General features: G+C 51.1%; 1 protein-coding gene across 1 annotated transcript in view; it reads right to left on the minus strand.

The window, feature by feature from the left end:
- lmbrd1 (LMBR1 domain containing 1) overlaps positions 1-24,259 on the minus strand; it is an 84,436-nt gene that overhangs the window by 42,962 nt on the left and 17,215 nt on the right. Inside the window, exons 4-7 of the mRNA XM_064317081.1 lie at positions 15,841-15,938; positions 13,986-14,053; positions 9,659-9,747; positions 3,969-4,042 (exon numbers count right to left, since the gene is read on the minus strand). Of these exons, the coding sequence (XP_064173151.1) occupies positions 3,969-4,042; positions 9,659-9,747; positions 13,986-14,053; positions 15,841-15,938 (329 nt within the window). The remainder of the gene's footprint in view (positions 1-3,968; positions 4,043-9,658; positions 9,748-13,985; positions 14,054-15,840; positions 15,939-24,259) is intronic.

The following is a 24,259-nucleotide window of genomic DNA, read 5'->3' on the forward strand; positions in this document are numbered from 1 at the left end:
TTCTCAGTGGTGGTTGCCTGGAAGCAACCGAGATGATTTCGAGCGCATAAATTCGACAGGAAACCGCACATTTTCACTCCTCCAACTCCATGGGCCCTTCAGTGGAATAACCGCCGCGTTCCGACAGTGATTTAAAGAAGAGGGAGAAAAACCGCGGTATATTTTGCAGTTTTTTCCCCCCAAATGTATGTGTTGCAAATGCGCAGCTGAAAATTACAACTAATGCCTGTGTTACAAAAAAAAGATTTAGACCGAGATTACAACCAGACGACCGCAGCACAGCGCTAGCTAGCAACGGATTATCGGCGCTGATACGGGGTGCCAATGGTTTCTTATCAAAAAACACAAGAGCAAGAGAGATGGAAGGAACCCGGGCCCTCCATTAACATTTCCTTAATTAGCATTTAACCCGATTTTTATCCGCTTAGTTTCACCGCGGTCTTCAGCAGCTACAGTACGACCGAAACGACCAGAGTTGAACTGCACAACGGGTAATAGGTTTTAAAGAGTATAATTTAAGTGAGAGCATTCTTGGCATTTTGTATTTTAAATGACGGTTTTCAGGTCTGTTATTAAGCATCGTATTTATTTATTAAAACGGAGGCCCTGTAATAGCTTCTGCACCAATTTATTATGACAAAGAACAAATCTGATCTGCTTTTTGTGTTTCTACAATTATGCATAACTATTGTGAGTCACTGCAGCCAGCTTACATAAGTGTATCTATATTGTTATATATATATATATATATGTATATATAATTTTTTTTTTGTAGTCTATTTATTTAACAGGTGACTGTGGACTATAGTTGAGCTATATGCCTGATGCAACAAGTGCTAGTTTGACATTTACGTGCGTGCGTTCATTTTTTCGACCGATTTTTCCGCAGGACGTTCGGTGAGGACGAATAAACAGGAAAATTATTTTGTTTACTTGCCGCTGCACACATAAGCCCCTCTCCTCCCTCACTCCCTCCCTCCCTCCCTCCCTCCTCCTCCCCCCCAGCTCTTGGTCTGCTCCCCCAAGCCAGCAGGTGTATTTTCGCATTAGCCAGCTCCCGCGACGACATCGCACCCCCCCTCAGGGGAAATGGCGCGTGACATTTTATGAAGTTATCGGTCGCGGGGGCCCGCCAGAGTCGGGTCAGGGCAGAAGAAAGGTTGATTACAGAATGACCTCTAGGGAGTTTCGGCTGTACCGCAAATACTAACAACTACTCCCACACTGGAAGCACAGACCGGTCGGCTAATGCGCCTTTTCTTTCTCTTTTTTTTTTCTTGAGTATCCTGCATTGACTTCTGGGTACGGGGTGATGCCATCTGCGGGCCCCGGAAAGGCCGCCGGGTGCGAGGATAACGCCGCCGTCTCGGACGATAAAAAGGCTTAAGGGTCCGAGGAAGCGGTTCTAAGCCAGACCGAAAATGTTTATTTTTTACGAGTGAGCCTTAGGTAGCAATATCTCCAGGGATCTGGCTGGGTACTGGACCTGGGTCAAAGATGCCATCTTTTCCCCTGGTGTGGCTCAGCTACAATGCCGAAATCTCTCTCTTCGCAATGCCCTTGTGTTTCTCAATCAATCAATCAATTAATTGTTCTCTCATTTCATTTAATACAGTGTTCCCTTTAACAATGGAAGGTGCACAGAGCTCTTCAGAGAGCGGACTGCATATAAATATACGTGATTAATAGCAGAGGATAACAGGATGTATAAAGGAGAGAGGAAGGAACTAAGAGCGATTGCTGGAAGCAATGGAGCGTTCAAACTGTCCCGGTGGGGGGGGGGGGGGGGTTGTGTGTGTGTGTGGGGGGGGGGGGGAGGTCCTGTTGCTCACAATTCTTAAAAAACTTTAATCAGCAGACTCTGAGGGCCAAATAAAAGAGTACTGCAGGTCTTCAGGCTGACTGCTAACAAAATGAAAAAAAGAAGGGGATGAGAAGCCTGTGTTTTTGTGACAGAGGAATGCTGCTCATTTTGAGCAGGACCGCCGTCGTTTCCCTGCTGCCTGTCTGTCTGTCTGGAGTGACATCATCGCGCGCCGCGGCACGCTTAGCGCTGCGCGGCATTCCCGTTTTCCCGCGCGCGGGCTGTCCGCGCGTTCGCCGGGCGGTTTGCCCCGCCGCAGTGGTGGGTTTGTCAAACGCCCCGCGCCTCGGGCACACGATCGCGCCCACCGCCGTTACAAACGCATCGGACGACGGGCGACGCGTGACGGATTCTCAACCGCACCCGCCGCGCTCCCGCCACGGCAGAACACGAAACGCCGGCGCGTTGTTTCGGCTAAACCACGGCGCCGGGAAATTGCGGCGTGCGTTTTTATTCGAAGCGCGCGTGCGTGTCCGCGGTGGCCCGCCTACGGCCGGCCCTTTAGCCCCCGGTGTGAATGGGGCCTGATCGGTCACGCCGGGGGCCGGGGGCCGGGGGCCGGTGATGAATCCTCCCGCAGCGGGGGGGGGGGGGGGAAGCACGCTGGCGGGCGCGGAAAGGGGAACCTGTCACTTAGACTCCATTAGGTTAATGGCACCGGGGACGCCGTGATGAATCGCACCCTCGTTCGTAAAAACCCCGGCGAGAAATGCTCTCTCTCCTTTAATAAAAGGGAGAGCGAAATATTTTAACAGGCAAGGGAGTAAGGGGAGAGAGAGATGGAGAGGGAGTGAGAAAGACAGAGAGAGAGAGTGAGTGAGTGAGTGAGAGAGAAAGAGAGAGTGTGACAGTGAGTGAGCGAGACAGAGTGAGCAGAGTGAGAAGTGGAGTGAGCGAGAAGATGAGGAGAGGGGGAAGAGGAGAGAAAGTGGCAGAGAGAGAGTGAGACTGAGTATGATTGACTTGCAGTTGGCCTGCTGACTTCTTTCCATTGACTAAGGCTACGCACCAAAGGAGACACATCAAAAACACAAAGACTCCTTTAAGAGCACGTAATTCCGTAGGATGCTTCCACAAGAACCCCAAACAGCGAGGGGTCAGCCAGAGTTCACAGTGCTGGTGCGGCTGAAACCCTGTTTAATTAATAATTATCCAAAGAATGAGTTGCAAGTTGGGCAGTCAGGGGAACCGCAGGAGCTGAAGGAAGAGGAGAACTCTACCAGCAAATATCCTATCAACTTCACCTTCTAGCAATTTCTAGCAAAACAAAGCCGTGAACTAAACTCACACCCGCAAAGATTCAATTCGACCGGCCCGTCTTTTCTTTTCTACAGCCCTGAAAGAGTTCTCCCCGTAGCCGTCCGCTACCCGGGCTACCGCGAGGAACGGCGGTGAGAAATTAGCGACACGGCGGAGCGTGACCGCGCGGTCAATTTCTCTCATCCGAGGGGAGGAGACGGCGACGGCATGCTGAGGGAATCAAAACGCGGGCGTGTGTTAATGGCCCTGCCGCGTCGGGGTGCGTACATATAGGGAACGATTACAGGAGGTGGAGGGAGCGCGCATTCATCATCGCCAGGAGCCCCCCCGCTCTCACAGGTGAGCGTCGGCTCCGCGGGACGCCGACCGGAGGGACGCCCGTGAGCTCGTCTGGCCCAAAAATCGCATTAACGCTGAAAATCTGAACACCGCCACGCCGCACCTCTTCCCCATGATCTCACGTCAATATGTTGAAATCGCACGTCAAAAAAAACTACATTATTTCACCAAGTACTTTTGACAAAATAAGTATAACCTTGCTTTGTCTAGTTAGTATTACCTCCCATAACTTTGCACGCAACATAAAAACTGTACAGCTTGTAGATTATTCCCTCCTTAAATTTATGAAGGTGTCACCAACATATCGCTATCTATGCTAGCGTATACCCTAGCATGCGTAGGACTAGCTTACGCTAGTGTTTGAAAGTGCGAGCACAGAAGAATACAGGTGTTGTTCCTTTAAGCCAGGCGTACAGGAACCTGCACCGGGACAGGTTACGGCTCTACTGAGCATGTGCAAGCCGGCCGACGCCCAGCCAGTAAGGGGTAGTGTTCTCTCACTCACCGTGTAGGTGATCACTGCCAGCATGCCCACCAAGGTCAGGGAGCTGATGGAGAAGGATAGGGCAGCCAGTCCACCTGCGGAATGTGGGGAGGTCAAGACGAGGGGTCGGCGGGGGGGGGGGGGGCAGAGAGGAAGGGGCCCATGGGGGAAAGGGAGGGACAGAGACGAACAGTTTAAAAAATGAAGGCGGCTACCAAATCCGCACATCCATCCATCCATCCATCCATCGATTATCCAACGCGCTTATCCTGGTCAGGGCCGCGGGAGGTGTTGGCGCCTATACCAGCATGCACTGGGTGAGAGGCAAGAATACATACACTCTGGACAGTTCACTAGTTCATCAAATCAAACACATCCTGGAACGCATAGTCCATATTATTAACCATGGACAACATTATCGTCCTAATGTTGGAGCTTGCACTGCCCCCTAATTTGACTTAGCATAGGTTAGGTCAGAATAATGTTCACTGTGTGAACTGGACTTTGTGTTCTTGGCTATTAATAACTGTACAAAATGAGTTTTGTACCTTACTGAACCTGTGTGTTGTAGTTGTTCCAATGACCGTGATATTATCACTTTTGTACGTCGCTTTGGATAAAAGCATCTGCTAAATGAATGTAATGTAATGTAATTAAGGCCTCGAAAAATGTTTCTAAGATTCAAAACATCTAAAAAAAATAACCTATGCACCACAGTATTATTACAGTCAGAAATATTAATAAGTGAAAATCAGTTCTGCGATCCATTGAATAATGGAGGAAACTACTTACAAATTGGCCCCAAAAGACACAGGAAACCATTTTGATTATTTCAGTGAAGGGAATGTCAGGAGCAAGCAGTGGATAAAGATTATCAAATGAGTAGATAAGGATTACCAATACCCGTGGCCTAGCCCCACATCACTGAGGGAAATCAGGAAATCAAGAAAACCATGGCTTAAGGGCTCAGCCAAAGAGCAGCATTCCTGGCTGTTCTTCTGTCACCTGGAACCACCAGATTAATCCACCAATCAATAGCAGCGGGGATCAACCAGGCCTGTAATAATAAGAGTGACCCGTGGAAGCAGTAGCATGAAGGTTGCCTGTAGTTTGTAAAGACGTTCTTCTTCAACTTCCTTAGTAAGCCAAAAAAAGTATTCTTCCATAGCCCCAGACATCCAAAATTACAGAAGGTCACATCCATTACACTATAGACATTTAGCAGACTCTGTTATCCAGAGCGACTTACACAACTTTTACATAGTATTTACATCACATCCATTTATACAGCTGGATATATACTGAAGCAGAGCAGGTTAAGTACCTTGCTCAAGGGTACAACGGCAATGTTATATTACACCACCACCCCACATCTATAATATGTGCATGATGCATAGATAGCTTGCAGCCCCTGTGTACTCCATACAGAAAAACTACACTAAGAACTGTGCACTATAACAATAAGGTAAATAAAACTTAAATACATCGTTACTAGTTGGCTTTATGACTAATTTCACCAATTTGTAGAATGGGCAGAATGCAAACCAATTAACTAACATGGGTCAATACTCTATGGATCAGCATGGGATAGGTGAGGGAGAGACAGAAATGCACTTTGAGAAATAGCAAGTTAAAAGTTCAAAATCTTCATGTGAATGAAGCATCCTTATTCTAGAAAAAGAAATAACTTTTTTTTAAGGCGTGTTATGATTCAGAGGACCAAATTTACTTTGTGTCCACAAAATGGACAAGGCATGCGGGGGTGTAGAACACACCCACAATGACTCAAATGAGACTTTCCATTTATCTACACATTCCCAGAGAAAAAACAGGAAGCAGATTGCGTAGACTCTTTCGTGAAAACTCTCATTTAATAGTGTAGTTTCGTCACTAATTGCGACCACTCATAACTAATTGCATTCTCTGTGTAAAAATTTCAGCAAATTGGTCGCACATTTTTGCGGAACGAGACTTGCAAAAAAACCCCAAAAAAAAACAATATGCTGTTGCAATTTATTCATTGAGAATCTCCCCCAAAAACAGCAAATTCCCTCAACTTGGTGAAGGCTTATTGGCTAGTTCCTCTAGCAATGTCCCGAGACAAAAAATTTGAAGAAGAAAAAGGTAAACACGCCCAAAGTCACTTCAAAGGAAATACAGAAACCCTTTAAGGCAGACAAGAAACCGAAGGTGATTTCTTTCCTCCGGACTTCATCTCTACTTCTGACAAAAAAAAGCCGTTTTGTGTTGACGGCTGAGAACAGAATTACCGTTTGAGCGAGAGCACGTTCCCCGCGCGAGCTTCAGCGTTCATCACGGAGGGGTGAGCTCGCGGGAGACGGCGGGAGAGCCGGCGCGCTCCTGCACGCCGCGAAAAGCGCTCTGCGTACGAACGCCGCACAGAAGCAGGGAGGCTGGCGAGCGCCGCCGGCGCGGTTCGCCGAGGAGGTTTCCCGGGGATTAGACGGAGGGAACGCCGACTGTTATCGAAGACGCCGAGCGCGTCTGCAGACTCGGCTTTCCGTGAAGTGGGGAGACGGTCCTCGTTTCACCGTACGCAGCATAGCGCATCTGGCTAGCGCGTCTCCCCACGCCCCCTCTTGGTAATCGCCTTGAAGTCTCCAGCCTCCTTAGCTTCGTCATACCAACGTCCATGCCAAATTTCAGCCTCCTGGGCGAAAACTGTGACCGCCTACGGGTGGGACACCTTTGCGGACCAACCCACCAACGCCCCGACTGACGCGGACCGACCAGACAGAGCCATAGAGCTGCCGGGCGCAGGCTATAAGTCGCAAAATCGCCAGTGAATTGGTGGCGCGTACAGCCTCCCGCAGGTCCATATCAAGCCTACTGAGAAGCAGGAAGTTAGCGATGCGAGTGATATTCATAAAAGATGTAATAATTGCAGTATGTGCATTTGATTAGGATGTTCAAAAAGGCAAATGTTGCCATCCAAATGTATGGTGACGATTACCAGTAGAGCGCCAAACTTCACTGCTAAGCCCCCCAAAGCAATTCATTAATGAGTTTCAAAGCAATTAATTAATAATCAAGTCTTTGTTTCTTCCATCGCCAGAAACATGCAGCAATTTTCATTCAGAGGAGCCCACACTCTCTAGACGTAGCTTCATAATTCAGAGAGGACCACACAGCCAGTGTAGCATTACGATTCCCATAGTGCTCAACATGACAATTTAGTCACTTCTCCACTAGAAGCAGCATTGCGATTCAGAAGATCCTACGCTCAATGTAGCATTATGATACAGCAGGCCTGTCAGGGTTTCACAGTAGGAAGTGTTGATGTGCAGGATTATATTTCACTTAGCGAGCGTTCAAACTTCTTCCCTCGTCGCACGCATCCCTGGACTTCCTTGTGTGATTTCATTGTCGCAATAAATTTCTTCCTCCGTTGTAGCATTTTCTTTAAAAAATGCACCAAACCTGCAGTGTAATGTGGATAAAACTGATCCAACTGAGAAAATCGTCTCTTCCTGACGTCCTACGAAGTGATGTTTTAAAAGTGCGCACGGTAGCTCACGGGAGAATTATGCGGGGAAATCACCGTAGTTCGCTAAATTAGCGAAACGGAGCTCGGATATCACGCCACAGCCGCAGCCAGGGCCCACTTGCACACTTCGCATCCAGCCGGGTTTGCAGAGAACTGAGCCGGAGGCAACTGCATCTAAACTGCCAAGCATGACTGTGCTTTTCTCTTCCTCCACGCTCGTATTACCCACCGAACACCGCCAGACCGTGGTCCACAACAAACCAGGTGAACCAGCCTGTACTGACACCATTGGTATTTCGTTGTAAGTTAACACAATACTTAGCTATATTTGAATGACTACATTTTTAAGGGGAAGAACATTTGAAAGACATTTTTGAGGACAAATGACAGCCCTAAAATACAGCAGGTACTATACCGGAGATGTACTGTCGCAATTCAGAAATTAAATTGTCCTTATTCTATCAGTAAGGGAAATCTCAAGCTGGTAATAGGAAGTTGAATCTTTAGGAGTCCCTGAGTATTTTACGAACACTGTAATAGATCCAAATTTTATTGGTACTCGTATAATATGTTTCTGTGTCTAATCTGAAATTTGGGTCGATTTATCGAGCCTTATTACATTAGGACACCCCATATCAAAATGCAATAAGCTGTACAAGCTGTAATAAGCAATCCGACAACTCAGGGCAGTGTACCTTAGCAATTTAGAGCCTGAGTGGATTTGGTATCAGTGCAGTTTTAAGCAACGATCACAAAATATATTATTTGGCTTGACAACTACGGTAATTCACCATACCCGCGGATATCGCGTGCCTATCTACAGACACACACGCGCGCACACACACACACACACACACACACACACACGTGCGCACGTGCGCTTGCAAGAAGCGCGGACAGCTTCTGGTACGCTACAGAACTTACAAAAGGTATTAAGCGGAACGCGTCACACATAGCATAACTATCAACCAGCAGCGAGCGCCCTAATAATATACTGGAAACAAACATGGAGGCTCTGCTGGAAAATAAGGGAACATAACATAAACACTTGACAAAAGCTAATTGTTTGCTTGCCAGCTTCTGTTTCCTGGCAACCTTTGAATTTATTTTTATGGACTTAACCAGTTTTGTCATCAGAGCTGCCATTCAAACATGGCGTAAACGAATTAGGAGGTTTAATTGTCCGTTAATTGTGCGAGAGGGTTTAGTACCTTAGTGGTGGGTTTCCCATGCTGCACTGTATGCTGCTGAAGATAAGAGTGCGTTCTGAATGAGCGAAATGTAACGTAATTCAGGAGTGTGTGTAGCGTATGAGCAGGTTTAGTTTCAAAAGGCGGTTTAGCGAGGGTCTGAGGGGGTATAGCGTGCAAGCTGCTTAGCTGTGAGCAGGTTTAGTGTCTTACTGTGCACAGTACTTGAGCAGGTTCAGCGCTCAGGCGCGTTTAGTGTGCGCGCTGGCGTGGGTTTATTGTCTGAGGAGGTTTAGTTTTGCAATCCAAGGCAGCTTCTGGCTGTTATTTTTTTTTAAAAAAGGAAAAAAACTGAGCAACAGCTCAGTCTCGATGAGGTGCGTGGCAGGGGCCAGAGTGGCTAACTCAGCACGGATCGTCTGGACTTCCTCTAATTAACTTATCGTATGAAAAATGACGGAAAGAGAAAAGGCGGAAAGACGAGCTCTCCTTCTCCCCCTCAGCTTTTGGCCCCAAGGGCCAACCGGGGGGGTTGGTGCAGGGGCCAACGCCCAACGGCGGCGCAGCAGCCAATAGGAGGAGGGCGGTACAGCGCTGCGAGGTTGGACGGCGGGGAGGCAGGCAGACCTGACGACGGGGCTCGTGTGGGGGGGGGTGCCCAGACCGTCAGGCGCTGGGAGCAAACAGGAACATTGCGGGACGGCTCGGGGCGAGAAAGGACCCGACGGACGCCCTCGAGCACCGCCCCCTCGCAGAAATGGGGGGGGGGGGGGGGGGGGGACAGACGGAACAGACGGCAGACCCGCACGACACAAAGCCCGGGGGGATGGGACGACCCTCGACTACACCGGCGACCTCGGACGACCTAGACGACACAGCTCTTCCCGCCAAAATAAAAAGGGAGATGAGATGCGGGAGTCCTGCGCTAGCTAGCCACAGGCCACCCTGAGCCAACAGCATCCTCGGGCCTCGCCACGGCGATGGGTCGCCGCGGTAACCGACGCGTTACTTACGGCTGCTGCCGAGCTCCTCGAACAGGTACTGCACCTTCTCCCACTGCGTCGAGTTCTGACTGGGCGGAGCTTCAAGGGGAACAAAGGCCCTGCAACACAGAACAAAGATTCACTTCACTTATCCAAGACACCTCACTTATATGCTGGAGCAGGATAAAGATTACGCAATCAGATCCACAACAAAACAAGCAATGACAAAATGATGCATAAAATTTCCAACCAATCAGCATAAAGGAGGATACTGAGAGACACATGGAGGGTCAGCAGATCAAGTGATCATTTCCTAACATCATGATTCTTTGCGATGGTTTTTTTGTAGGTCAAACTTTTTCCAAAAATAAAGAAACAACATTTATATTTGCATCATGTTCTACTACTTTTATAAATTACAGAATCGAACAGCGACACCACTCAGAGCTCCTGTCGGAGCAGTTTAGCGAGCCCGCTAACGGCGTACAGAATTTCGAACGGCGAGGCAGTTGCTTAGGAAGCACCTTTACTCGATTACACATTTAAACCTTTCGCTTTGAAACGAATCCCCTTCGCCAGGGGGCCGGCCCACAATCAATGCGACGCTCCTCTCCTTTTTCCCCACGTCGCTTTAAAACACGCCGAATCGGTAGTAAAAAAAAAACACGGGTCGGACGGCTTTCTGCTTTTCATAATTGCCATCGATTTCCGGGCCTCGTAATAAAATATGGGACTTAAAATAAACGGAGGGACATAAAACTGCAATCCCTCTCACCTAAAAAATAAAAATGCTGCTGGTGCCAAACGTAAGGAGGCCGTGGTGTGCATTCTAATTTTGTACATTTTTACCCACAAACACACTTCTGCCCCCTAAAATTTATCCCTTTTCTGTGACCTATAACCGGACACCACTGGCATCCGATGTACCAGCGATGCACAGCATTGTAACTGACATCCAATATTCTGATAGCCTGTGTCCTGTACTTTAGTTTCTTCCCTGTTTAAAAGGGACAGTCCAGGTCATCCATTTGTACTGCTTTGCAGTTTTTCTATCAGTATTAAATTTCCACTAAATATTGATTTATTTGTTTGTTGCTTTTAATGCCTACCCAAATATGTCCGCTTGATTTAAATGTTCAGGCGCGCTAAATCAATACAACGGGTCGGGTAACTTTATGCTTTTCACAATTTCCATCGATTTCCGCCCCTAAATAAGATCCAGCCGAAGGAAGGACTTAGAACTTTAATCCCTCTCGTCTAAAAATAAAAAATGCTTGTGTTACAAAACATAAGGACGCCAGAGTGCGAATCCACCTTTTTCCACAAACACATTTATATCCCCCTGTATCCTCAACGTGATAAAAACGATACTGACGTACAGTAATTAATTTATTCACCATTTTCTGAGCCATGCTACATTTAGCGACCACTGGCGTCCAATGTAACCATGGTGCACAGCATTGCAACCGACACCCTGATAACCAGGAAGAGTACAGGAGGCAGGCGAATTAATCTGAAGACCAGCATCGCCACAGGTGAACAAAGTGACCATCTGTTCACCTTACAAGCCCCAAACACACCCCCCCCCGTCCTCCCCGTCCTCCACCCCCAACAAGGGGCAAAAAAAAAAGTTCAGTTGTATTGTAATGATTCTTATTTCCATAACCAAAAAAAAAAAAGAAACCAGCCAAGGTTTTTTCCAATCCAAGGGCACTTCCAAACACTAATTATTTTGTTTCATTAGGTTGATTCTCCTCGAGGCCTTGTTCTTAAATTACTTTTGGACTTTAATTAAATGGATCGGCGAGTGCCATTTTGTTCACGCGAAACGCCAATTACGGCGGCATTTGTTATGCTCGGCGCGTCCGTCGGCCAGGAGACGGATTGAGACGTTGTTTATCAGGCGGGGTTTCGTTTTTACAGCCGTAGAGCCGCGGGACGAGAAACGCATCAATCAGACACGCGGCCGATCCGCGAGCGTGTCCGTCAAACCGGCCCAGGGCACCGTGACCGGACCAGGGCGAACCCGGAGGACCAATGAGACTGGAAGAGGAAGCTGGTGGGCGGGCCTACGCTGCTTGCTGTACAGGTAGACGGCCCAATGGGATGGCTGTCTCCAGCTCCAGCTCCTTGAAGGCACCAGTGGTTTCTGATTACCTTATCTGGCACGGTGCAAGACCCAGCAAACTGATTTTACTGGAAATAATTAGGAAGAAAAACATTTTGGGGCCTTTCCAACACTTAAATATTTACTTACCACAATGAAAACCAGCGTCAATGAAGCAAAAAATCCGAAGGAAAATATGTACAGTATCTGCCAGCTGAGGGTACTTAACATCGACGCTTTCAATTAATAAACAGAGCGTTAAAACCGCGTAATGTAAAGTACATCTCAAAGTACACACCGCTCAAACTGTTCATCACACAATAAACAGCCTCGCTCTCCAAAACCTTCTCAGCCAGAACACGGTAATCTTCAAACTTCAAAATGGAAAATCTTTTTCGCCTCATTTTTGTCAGGAACCTATAGGCCTTGCTCAGGGACCTGCAGACCCCAGTCTATGCCCAGGCCCCGAGCCTACCTCAGACGCAAAGACGTCTGCTTGACTTCAACATTTTTGGCACTTCACTGGCATAGTCTTTTAAAGGTGCAGAGAAGAGAGGAAGAAAGTTTTATTTATTCATTTATGTGTTTATTTATGTACTCACTCATTTATTTACTTACTCACTAACTCACTAACTTACTCAGTTACTCACTTACTTGTTTACTTACTCGCTATTTATACATTCCCAAAGTCTCTCTGCATCATACAGTGCAGTACAGCAGGTGTACTGCCATCCCACAGGATCAGGAGGGATTAGAGGTCAGAGACCCCGTGAAGCTTCACAGCCAATTCCGGTCCCATCACGGGCCCGCGGCGAGACAACAAAAGGCTGTGTACCAACCATGTGGGGTCTGAACGAGCAGCGCACAGACGTCCTGAGGTAAAAAAATAAATAAATAAAGAACCGAGGACAAAAGGCTGGGACGCCGCGAAGTATCGACGGCACGGGACCGGCGTCTGGCACAAAGGAGCGAGCGGCTGCTTCGTTTCCGTACGCGGAACGGGGAGCGGGATTGCTTCTGTCGCGGAAGAGTGCCCCACCCCCTCCCCCCCCACCCCGCTCCCCGCGGCGAGGGGCAGCGCGTGGCGCGACCTCGGCCATTCTTCCCCCCCCGCGCCCCCATTTAACGGCTGAGAGCACAGTAAATTACACCCGCCGGACCGCCCGCGTGCCTGTGTCGCCGTCGCCGCGGCGACCAGAAATCCATTAGGGGTTACACCGAGCGAGCGGAGCTCCACACAGACTGCGTAAACCTGCGGGGGAACGGAACAAAAGCCCAGCCACGTATCAGAGGACCCGGGCACGGAGACGTCTGTCCCGACACTCAACTAGAGCGGGCGGGAGGAGGAGTTTTGTGGGGGAAGGGGGGGGGGTTTTAGGGGGGCGGGGAGTGGGTGCGGTATGAGACACAGCGCAGCGGTTCGGAGTGGTACGGCCACAATGGCTAGCGCTCAACTGGACCGCTGCAAAGACTGTTCTAGAACATGAGGGGGCAGCGGACTGACCGAAAAGCCAAAACCCGGTCACGACTCAAATACAGTGGGGGGGGGGGAAAAAGAAAAAAACAGTCACAACCACAGAAGTTTGCAGGGTCACTATGAGGTCGGAGGTCACGGGCTCTCTCCCCCCACAAGTCCTCGTTCTGTAGTCCAGACGAGGCTTTCCATTATGAACACGGAGGAGCGGGTTTCGTACGCGCCGGAATTTAAACAAAACCAAAATCGAAACCCAACGCACTGGACAGCAGGCCCCCGCTGAGCGCAGCCGCGTTAGGAAACAGCACGTAAACGCGCACACAGAGCCCCCTGCCGCGCTACATTAACAGGCCTCCAGCAGGGAAGCGCAGTGAGCCCTAATAAGAGTCCTCCTCGTTTGTAGCGCAGGGCGCTAGCGGGCTCGGCGCAGGAGCCCCTGTGAAGCGCTACGGGGAGCGGCCGGGGGGGGTGGGGAGGAAGGGGAGGCTGGGTAAGCGGGGCTCGTCGGCACCCGCTCGCGCTCTCCGGAGGTTCCAGCGCTTCAGTCCGAGCCCCCTCTGTCCTCCCGCGCGATTGGTCCGTCACACCGCTGTGTTTCAGAGCGAGAGCGGACATTTTGTAAAAGGACCGTGGGTAATTCGGGCTCTGCGGCGGGCGACCGGGCGTGGGCGGAAAGAGGAGACGGGGTTTCCTGGCAGAGCGCGACCCGTTAAGGGGGCATGGCGACGCGTCGCGTTCCCCGTGCGTGCGGGGCGCGTGTCGGACCTGCTACTCACCCAATCAGGAGCAGCGCGGAGCACACGATGAGGAAGCCCGCTGTGTACTTGAGTGCGTTCTTCACTTGCTGTAATGAGGAAGGAAATGAAAGAGCACTTAATCAGAGATGAGATAAAACCACATTCATCTCACATGCAGCACCGCAGTGAGGGAGACTGAGAGCGGCACAGTCTACAGCAGCACAGTCTAGAGCAGCACAATCTACAGCAGCACAGTCTAGAGCAGCATAGTCTAGAGCAGCACAGTCTAGAGCAGCATAATCTACAGGAACACAGTCTCAGAGCAGCACAGTCTACAGCAGCACAGTCTCAGAGCAGCACAGTCTAGAGCAGCACAATCTACAGGAGCACAGTCTCAGAGCACCACAGTCTAGAGCAGCACAATCTACAGGAGCACAGTCTCAGAGCAGCACAGTCTAGAGCACCACAGTCTCTGAGCAGCACAGTTTAGAGAAGCACAGTCTATGAGCAGCACAGTCTACAGCAGGACAGTCTCTGAGCATCACAGTTTAGAGAAGCACAGCCTACAGCAGCACAGTCTACAGCAGGACAGTCTCAGAGCAGCACAGTCTACAGCAGCACAGTCTCAGAGCATCACAGTCAAGAGCACCACAGTCTCTGAGCAGCACAGTTTAGAGAAGCACAGTCTATGAGCAGCACAGTCTACAGCAGGACAGTCTCAGAGCAGCACAGTCTACAGCAGCACAGTCTACAGCAGAACAGCCTCAGAGCAGCACAGTCTACAGCAGCACAGTCTCTGAGCAGCACAGTCTAGAGCAGCACAGTTTCTGAGCGGCAGTCTCTGAATGGCACAGTCTAGAGCACCACAGTCTCTGAGCAGCACAGTCTAGAGCAGCTCAGTTTCTGAGAGCAGCACAGTCTAGAGCAGCAGTTTCTGAGCAGTGCAGTCTGTGTTCACTCGGAGAGAAAACACTGTTTCTGGAAGCTATTCATGCCAACTGCAAGAGAAAGTGCTTCTGTCAGCTCAAAACCAAAAGAAAAAGTTCAATCAGTATAGCTCTGTGTGTGTGTGTGTGTGTGGGTGTGTGCCCATGCATTATATTAACCTATGGTTTCATATGGAACTATGCAGAATGTTTAAAATGTTCCCCAGACAGGTCACCGTTATTGACCATTTAGGTGAAATCAGATAGAGCGCTGGGTGACCACGACCACATATCGACCGCCCAGCGCAATCTGACGGTTAACAGAGCCGAGAGAAGGAACGGAGGGGGTCGTGATTCAGTGCATGTGGGTGGGATTTTTTATTTTTAAATTCTTTTTTACAGCCCCCAAATTCCGCCCGCTTACACTCAATACCAGCCCTCAGTGCTCACACTGTGATATAGTGACATTGCATGGGTGGGTGCGTGTGTGTGTGTGTGTGTGTGTGTGTGTGCCTGTGTGTAAACCAGGTCCTGAAGTGCAGTGTGTGTGTGAGACAGTGACATGGCATGGGGTGTGTGTGTGTGTGTGTGTGTGTGTGTGTGTGTAAACCAGGTCCTGAAGTGCAGTGTGTGTGTGAGACAGTGACATGGCATGGGGTGTGTGTGTGTGTGTGTGTGTGTGTGTGTAAACCAGGCCCTGAAGTGCAGTGTGTGTGTGATATAGCAAAATGGCGTGGTGTGTGTGTGTGTGTGAGAGAGGAGGTGTGACTGCGTGGTGTGTGTGTGGTGTGTGTGAAAGCAGGCTGAAGGCAGGTTGTGTGCAGTGACATGCACGGGTGTGTGTGTGTGTGTGTGTGTGTGTGTGTAAGACAGTGACATGACATAGGGTGTGTGTGTGTGAGTGATATAGTGAAATGGCATGGGGTGTGTGTGTGTGCGTGTGATATAGTGAAGGCTCATCTTCTCACCGAGCACTTGTTGACGTTGTCGTCATCCCTCTCCTCGTAGTAGAAATAAACAAAGGGAATCCAGAGGAACACACAGAATAGGATGATGATGTACAGAGCTGAGAGGAAGAGAGAGAGAGAGAGAGAGAGATCATGAGAACAGATCATATGCATTCTTCACTTCTTGCATACATCGTCCTCCTACACCACATCCAGAGCCCTTTACTGGGACCACAGCACTGGTTTGTGTGTGTGTGTGTGTGTGTGTGTGTGTGTGTGTATGGTGGCCAGATTTTACAATGATGACAAACATGAATCATGACCTTGAGGGAAATTACTGGTTCTATTTATTTCTTTCTTTCTTTTCTAATTCCCAATCCCCAGTCATATCCACAGGTCTGTCCCATCCCTGCAATGTCAGTTCGACAGAGTGCAGAGCAGCTCGAGTTCTCCTCTGAAGAACACCAGCCTTGTTTCTGCTCATTCTGCAGCCATCACATCATCCGTCCTGAGCAGACGGTCAGAAACCCAAAACGGACCGGGGAGGGAACCGACGAGACGGGGAAAATCCTGCCGTCTCAAACCCTTCTTCTCTGGGCGACACCATCATGTACCGACCGGCCAGTCGACACTGGCTCAGTCAGGATTTAACCCTCTGAAGAGCAGGTTTTATTTTGGAACGCTTTTTAAAAATTCTAAGTTAGTGAGTCAGTGTTCTAGAACTCCACTGCTTTCAGTTACCGGTAGTGATTGTGACATCAGCATTGGAATGTTCGGTTAACAGCATTCTAAATCACATATTTGTGATCTCACACCTTAAGGTTACCGATCACAAGATGCACTTTTAACAGCTGGAGGCACCTTTTCCAAATGAATTTCGATGAGTCTGAAGCGCTCTCTACGCTCGCTTTCGCGCACCGGGAGCCTTGCGTTCGCCCACTCAAGACGCCTCGCTGCTTTTAAGGTTCACGCGGAGCTGAAATTATCCCATTTCGATGCGCTCGGAGGGGAGAAAAGCACCCCCGCGTCAGTCAAAATAGAGGCGGGTCTCGCCCGTGCCGCTAGTTCCCACAAGTAAACACGGAAGACTGCAGAGAAGTCAGGTGGTCACGGTTTCTGCCCCGCCCGAAGTCGCGCCATTTGACGGATCGTGACCGGCGCGACTAAAACAAGCGGTCCGAGGCAGGGCCGCGTTATCGCCGCGATCGACGCAGACCGCGAGTCGTTCTCGGGCGAAATTAGTCGTAGACGTCGCGGTTAAAGACCCCACGCAGGAGACTGACAGGAGCGGAGCGCTGTTGCCTAGCGACGGCAGGAGACGACGCCTCCGGCTCCTTTTGTTTTTTCGGCGTGGGTTTAATGAATTTCGGGACGGGTAGCGCGCCTGGCGTTTCTCCAGCCCCGCTGAGCGGGTCCCCGCGCGATCGCGGCCTGAAGGGTCACCGCTGAGCGGGTCCCCCGTGCGATCGCGGCCTGAAGGGTCACCGCTGAGAGGGTCCCCCGCGCGATCGCGGCCTGAAGGGTCACCGCTGAGAGGGTCCCCCGCGCGATCGCGGCCTGAAGGGTCACCGCTGAGAGGGTCCCCCGCGCGATCGCGGCCTGAAGGGTCACCGCTGAGAGGGTCCCCCGCGCGATCGCGGCCTGAAGGGTCACCGCTGAGAGGGTCCCCCGCGCGATCGCGGCTAGGTCACGCGCAGGAAGGGCCTCCGGTCCGTTTCGGCTGGGATGATTCGGGACCGGGTCGCGCCGGGTTTCACCGCTGAGCGGGTCCCCGTGCGATCGCGGCCTGAAGGGTCACCGCTGAGCGGGGTCCCCGTGCGATCGCGGCCTGAAGAGTCACCGCTGAGCGGGGTCCCTCGTGTGATCGCGGCCTGAAGGGTCACCGCTGAGCGGGGTCGCCATGCGATCGCGGCCTGGAGGGTCACCGCTGAGCGGGGTCGCCATGCGATCGCGGCCTGGAGGATCACCGCTGAGCGGGTCCCCGTGCGATCGCGGCCTGAAGGGTCACCGCCTGAGCGGGTCCCCGTGCGATCGCGGCCTGAAGGGTCACCGCTGAGAGGGTCCCCGGCGATCGCGGCCTGAAGGGTCACCGCTGAGGGGTCCCCGTGCGATCGCGGCCTGAAGGGTCACCGCTGAGCGGTCCCGTGCGATCGCGGCCTGAAGGGTCACCGCTGAGAGGGTCCCCGTGCGATCGCGGCCTGAAGGGTCACCGCTGAGGGGTCCCCGTGCGATCGCGGCCTGAAGGGTCACCGCTGAGAGGGTCCCCGTGCGATCGCGGCCTGAAGGGTCACCGCTGAGCGGGTCCCCGCGCGATCGCGGCCTGAAGGGTCACCGCTGAGAGGGTCCCCCGTGCGATCGCGGCCTGAAGGGTCACCGCTGAGAGGGTCCCCCGCGCGATCGCGGCCTGAAGGGTCACCGCTGAGCGGGTCCCCGTGCGATCGCGGCCTGAAGGGTCACCGCTGAGCGGGTCCCCGGCGATCGCGGCCTGAAGGTCACCGCTGAGCGGGTCCCCGTGCGATCGCGGCCTGAAGGGTCACCGCTGAGCGGGTCCCCGGCGATCGCGGCCTGAAGGGTCACCGCTGAGCAGGGTCCCCGCGGCGATCGCGGCCTGAAGGGTCACCGCTGAGCGGGTCCCCGTGCGATCGCGGCCTGAAGGGTCACCGCTGAGCGGGTCCCCGTGCGATCGCGGCCTGAAGGGTCACCGCTGAGCGGGTCCCCGTGCGATCGCGGCCTGAAGGGTCACCGCTGAGCGGGTCCCCGTGCGATCGCGGCCTGAAGGGTCACCGCTGAGCGGGTCCCCGCGCGATCGCGGCCTGAAGGGTCACCGCTGAGCGGGTCCCCCGCGCGATCGCGGCCTGAAGGGTCACCGCTGAGCGGGTCCCCGCGCGATCGCGGCCTGAAGGGTCACCGCTGAGCGGGTCCCCCGCGCGATCGCGGCCTGAAGGGTCACCGCTGAGCGGGTCCCCGCGCGATCGCGGCCTGAAGGGTCACCGCTGAGCGGGTCCCCGCGCGATCGCGGCCTGAAGGGTCACCGCTGAGCGGGTCCCCGCGCGATCGCGGCCTGAAGGGTCACCGCTGAACAGCTGAAAACCAGCGCGGCTCGCCCCGGTGCGTATTCCACAGAAAGGCGGCGCGCGGACGCGCGGGGCCTGGTTTCGTAAAAAGGGCACCTCCGCGCTCGGGGAGCGGGCGGGCCTGCCCTTCAAAAGGGCCGCGGGGAGCCTCCCGTCAGCCGCGGCGGAGATTTCGATCGCCAGGACCGCTGGCTGTGCCGTCAGCGGAAACCCGGGGGGGGGGGGGGGGGGGGGGGGGGGGGAAGACACCCCTTCCCTGCGGAAGATTCCGGATAGCTTTCTACACGTGTCTTTTTTTTCTTTTCTTTTTTTGTGAGCGCACTGGAGAGCATTTGAACTTCGTCTGCGGTACTTTGGGGACCGCCCAAAGCGCTCGAAAGCGAGCGGTAGGCGATAGACGGCAGGGGGTACGTTCCCGCCCGCGTAGCTGCAGTTTCCGCCATTTCGGCTCGACACGGGACGCTCCGTACACCCTGCCTGCTTCTGCTGAGCTATTCCAGGCTTCTCACTGCAAACCTAATGCCTTTTAAGACCATATTAAAACTGTTTACTAGTCGCAACAGAATTATGCTGCCTGCTTATAAGCATATTTAAAAGCTGAAATCCATGTTTATATTTTTTAAAAAACTGACGTGAATGAGATTCATTTTTCTAAATCCCGTTACCACGGCTACTGGTTCAGAAGCATTGGGTAACGCAGACATTAAATGGCATTCTTCAGTAATGTACAACACATTAAACAGAACCGCTTCAAAATAACACAAATCTTGTCTGAAACTGTGGATGCAATCGTGTCAAAACGTACAATGCAACCATGTCATTTCACAGTTTTTTTTTTGTGAAATAATCATTCCATCTTCGACGCTTTGTAAACATGCATATGCGGGTCTATATTTTCTAATAATAATAATCATGCTTTTCACTGTTATATTTTCCTGTGCCTTCACAAAAGGCCATCTAGGGACGAGTGTTGAAAAGGAGCACTACACACAGTGTTTTTTCCACAGGTTGAGAATTTATTTGTGGTGGTCGACGAGGGGCGGGGGTGAATGATTTGGGGGGGTGGGGGTGGTTGTGGCAAGGGTGGGAATCTCGAGTGCAACACACTCCCAGCTTAGCCTACTGGCACATTTGAACAAACAACAGAGTTCTTTGAGTTCTTTGGCACAGGGAGGGGAGGGGGAGAGCTGGCTTCGACGGCTAGCGGCGTTTCCCTTAGTGTAGCTTTAATTTATCCCAAATCGCCAAACAAAAAAAACCCCCAAAAAAACCACAACCAAATCTTTCAATTTAACAGCAACTTTTCTTTATTTAAAAAAAAAGCCTAAATTTGCTTATGCTAAACGGACTAGCCAACGTCGGAGGAAGGGGGGGATGGGCAGCTCGCACAGCGAAATGACGGTCGGCCATATTTCACTTCGACATCTGAAGGAAAAAATAATGAATACAAAGTATAGTGCGTCGCTTACAGAAATAAACAAGCAAATGAGACTCAAAACACGGGCAGGCGGCTGCTTCTCTTCACTGGCAGTTTTTCTTCTGGTGAATGAAGTTTATGATTGCAGTTGCTTATTGGCTCTCGGTGACACTAAAACACTGATTGATGTGAATTGGACCAATAATTATCGACAAAAGGACAACTCCACCACTTCCCTGCATTTGGAATACCGTATTATATTGCGGTGTTACGAACATCGCAAACTTCGTGTCCGGAACACCGTCAGCCTACGGTAAATACAAAAAAGGCTTTTTGGCAGGGGCAAATCTATTCGGGCTGGTGGCCCGAATAAAGACCGTGTCTGGGGAACACTGACATATACACACTGTGGTGCCGTGCACCCTAACCCTAACCACTGACTCTTTATCCAGAATGTTAGCGCAAGTCGCTATTAAATAAATAGCATCCTGTGATATTCTACCCACTAACTTAGGGGAAGTGGACAGGCTCCAACCCTTCTACCATACTCTAAGCTCCCATTCTTAATTCGCCATGCTATTTCTCTTCCTGGGGACCATAAGGTAGGAGACACCCATTACGTTTACATTACAGGCATTTACCAGACGTTCTTATCCACAACTCTTACACAGCATTTACACTGCATCCATTTGTACAGCTGGATACACACTGAAGCAATGCAGGTGAAGTGCCTTGCTCAAGGGTACAACGGCAGTGACCTAACCGGGAATCGAACCTGCGACCTTGAGGTCGCGAGACCAGCGCCTTACCCGTTACGCTACACTGCCGCGCCCGTGCCGCTCACCGCCGCTCGCGGCCACTCCCCTCAGACCGCCTCGCTCCGCGGCGGAGAGCAGCTGCGCCGGGGCCGCCTCTCTCCAGAGCTCTCAGACGAAAGCTACGCGGCTGATAAATTAAAAAGCCATTAAAGCGACAATAAACATGGAGAAGGATTGTATTTTTTCCTGCTTAGAGAGCGATCCGAACGCCCGGCTGCTTTGCCTGCTTGCCCCTCGGCACGGTGAGCCCCGGGGCGCCCCACCGTCAGGGTCCAGGGGGCTACCGGACAGGGGCAGGCGATTAACCTCCGAGGGCTCTCTGCCTTTTTAAAACCCTCCGGTGGAGTTATCAGAAACAACAGCCCCCAAAAGCCAGACAGGAAGAGTCCCGCGGGCCTCTCGCTCGGGTGCCTGTGGTAGCAGGACGGCCTTCTCCGGGGGGCCCAAAGACCAGGCCCTTTACAGAGGCCAACAGCCAGGCTCTGGACCCCAGCAGCCTGCCCCCCCCTCCGTCTGTGAGAGGGGCCGGCGCTGTCCACGGCACCGAAGCTCTCCCAGGAAAAGGAAATGCCTCAAGAGGTGCTGAACGGACAGCGTCGCTCCTGCCCCGCCCTTCCTGTGGCCAAAATACCCCACGCCCCCGAATTCAGTCAAAAACCGCTAAAGTTTCTCCAAGTGGAACTGCTATTCAATTACAAAAAAAAAAAATCACTATTTAAACACCTTGGCTGGTTGGCCTGCAACAGTATCAACATTAAAGCGATGTTTGCTTTTAAAATGGCTTCCAGGGGTAATTTCATTGTGATACAACACCAATTAATCTGAGAGATATTGTCTCTGGACCAGACAGGATTTTTTTTTTTTTCCTGAAAGTGACATTGCGGGTTTGATTGATCACTGTACCTTTAAGGCATTTAAAATGGAAGCTTGCGCTTTCTGTCCCTTTCAGGCTCCAACTGAGAGCATACACAAAGTGAACAAATGCTTCAGTCATAAAAAGACGATAACGCTTCTGAATTATTCATGAGAAGCCAAATAACTGAAAAACCCGCTGCCTTGTTTTCGTCAAATTGAATCCCGAACTTTTAACTGCAGCGAGATTCAGCACACAAAAGCACTTTCCTTCTCTCTGAATGTAGAAAACACTTTGGCAGATGCACAGAGTTTACTGTCAGGCCACGCTAGCATTAGCTTCTCTTATAGCACTCATGTATGGACAAGCCATGTTAGCATTAGCTTCTCGTATGACACTGATGTATGGACAGGCTATGTTAGCATTAGCTTCTCTTATGACACTGATGTATGGACAGGCTATGTTAGCATTAGCTTCTCTTACGGCACTCATGTATGGACAGGCTATGTTAGCATTAGCTCCTCTTATGGCACATTCATTATGGACAGCCCTATCAGGTTTAGCATTACGTTCCTTTCTTACGGCAATGCAGTTGTATGCTCAGGAAAAGGCCACGGTCATGCATTAGCATCCTCTGTATTGGAGTTCACATGCAGACACTGTCACACAAGAGCCATTCAAGAGTTTTCCCAGTTCCTCTCGGGAAGGGGCCGGCACCAGGCGGTGCGAGAAATTCATGGGATGGGGGCGAGGCGCACAGAGAGAGGAAGCTATTTTGAGAGACAAGCCTTTCTCTTACCGTAGCTAATGGATGTCAGTGGAGAGACAGCCACAATATCCTCAGAATAACTTCGCCACAGCAGGCCTGATCGCCCGGTTTGAGAAATGCATCCGCCCCCCCCCCCCCGCCCCTGCCCCCCCCGGAAGTGTGATACATGATTCATTAACAGAGACCCCTACACAGCACTAAACAGACAAGGCAATTAGACTCTCGTCCAGAACGGGCTCTGCAGCTTTAAATATCAAGCCTCTCCCTATTCTTAGGCTCAAGTGTTAAAAAGATGAATTAATTTAGAGGCTGAAAAAAGTGGGGTTAAATCATACTGTAGCACACCTGTTTCTGGACATATTTCATCTTATTTTCCACCCATCATCTGAGACATCTCTGTGGGGATCTAAGTGTCAGACATATAGGCCCACGCGTCACCAGTACAGTGCTGTGGAACTCCTCCAGCAATATAGCGCCCCCTCTCTCCCCATAGTCACTGAAGCAGTGATATAGCGCCCCTCTCTCCCCATAGTGACTGAAGCAGTGATACAGCGCCCCCTCTCCCCATAGTGACTGAAGCAGTGATATAGCGCCCCCTCTCTCCCCATAGTCACTGAAGCAGTGATATAGCGCCCCTCTCTCCCCATAGTGACTGAAGCATTGATACAGCGCCCCCTCTCCCCATAGTGATTGAAGCAGTGATATAGCGCCCCTCTCTCCCCATAGTGACTGAAGCAGTGATATAGCGCCCCTCTCTCCCCATAGTCACTGAAGCAGTGATATAGCACTCCCTCTCCCCATAGTGATGAAGCAGTGATATAGCGCCCCCCCTCCCCAGATCGTCACTGAAGCAGTGATATAGCGAGCCCCCCCTCCCCATAGTGATGAAGCAGTGATAAGTGACTGAAGCAGTATATAGTACGAAACAAAAGCCCCCCCTCCCCATAGTGAATGAAGCAGTGATATAGTGACTGAAGCAGTGATATAGTGACAGAAGCAGTGATATAGCGCCCCCTCTCCCCATAGTGACTGAAGCAGTGATATAGTGACAGAAGCAGTGAGTTCATAGTGACTGAAGCAGTGATATAGTGACAGAAGCAGTGATATAGTGACTGAAGCAGTGATATAGTGACTGAAGCAGTGCTATAGCTCCCCCTCTGCCCATACGGACTGAAGCAGTGATATAGTCACTGAAGCAGTGTTATAGCTCCCCCTCTCCCCATAGTGAATGAAGCAGTGATATAGTGACTGAAGCAGTGATATAGTGACTGAAGCAGTGATATAGTGACAGAAGCAGTGATATAGTGACTGAAGCAGTGTAAGCCCCTCCATAGTGAATGAAGCAGTGATATAGTGATGACGAATGACAGAGCAGTGTTATAGCTCCCCCCTCCCATATAGCGTGATAGTACGAAGCAGTGATATAGCTCCCCCCTCTGCCCATACGGACTGAAGCAGTGATATAGCTCCCCCCTCTGCCCACACTGACTGAAGCAGTGATATAGTGAC

This window comes from Anguilla rostrata, chromosome 18, assembly GCF_018555375.3.
Source record: "Anguilla rostrata isolate EN2019 chromosome 18, ASM1855537v3, whole genome shotgun sequence".
NCBI lineage: Eukaryota > Metazoa > Chordata > Actinopteri > Anguilliformes > Anguillidae > Anguilla > Anguilla rostrata.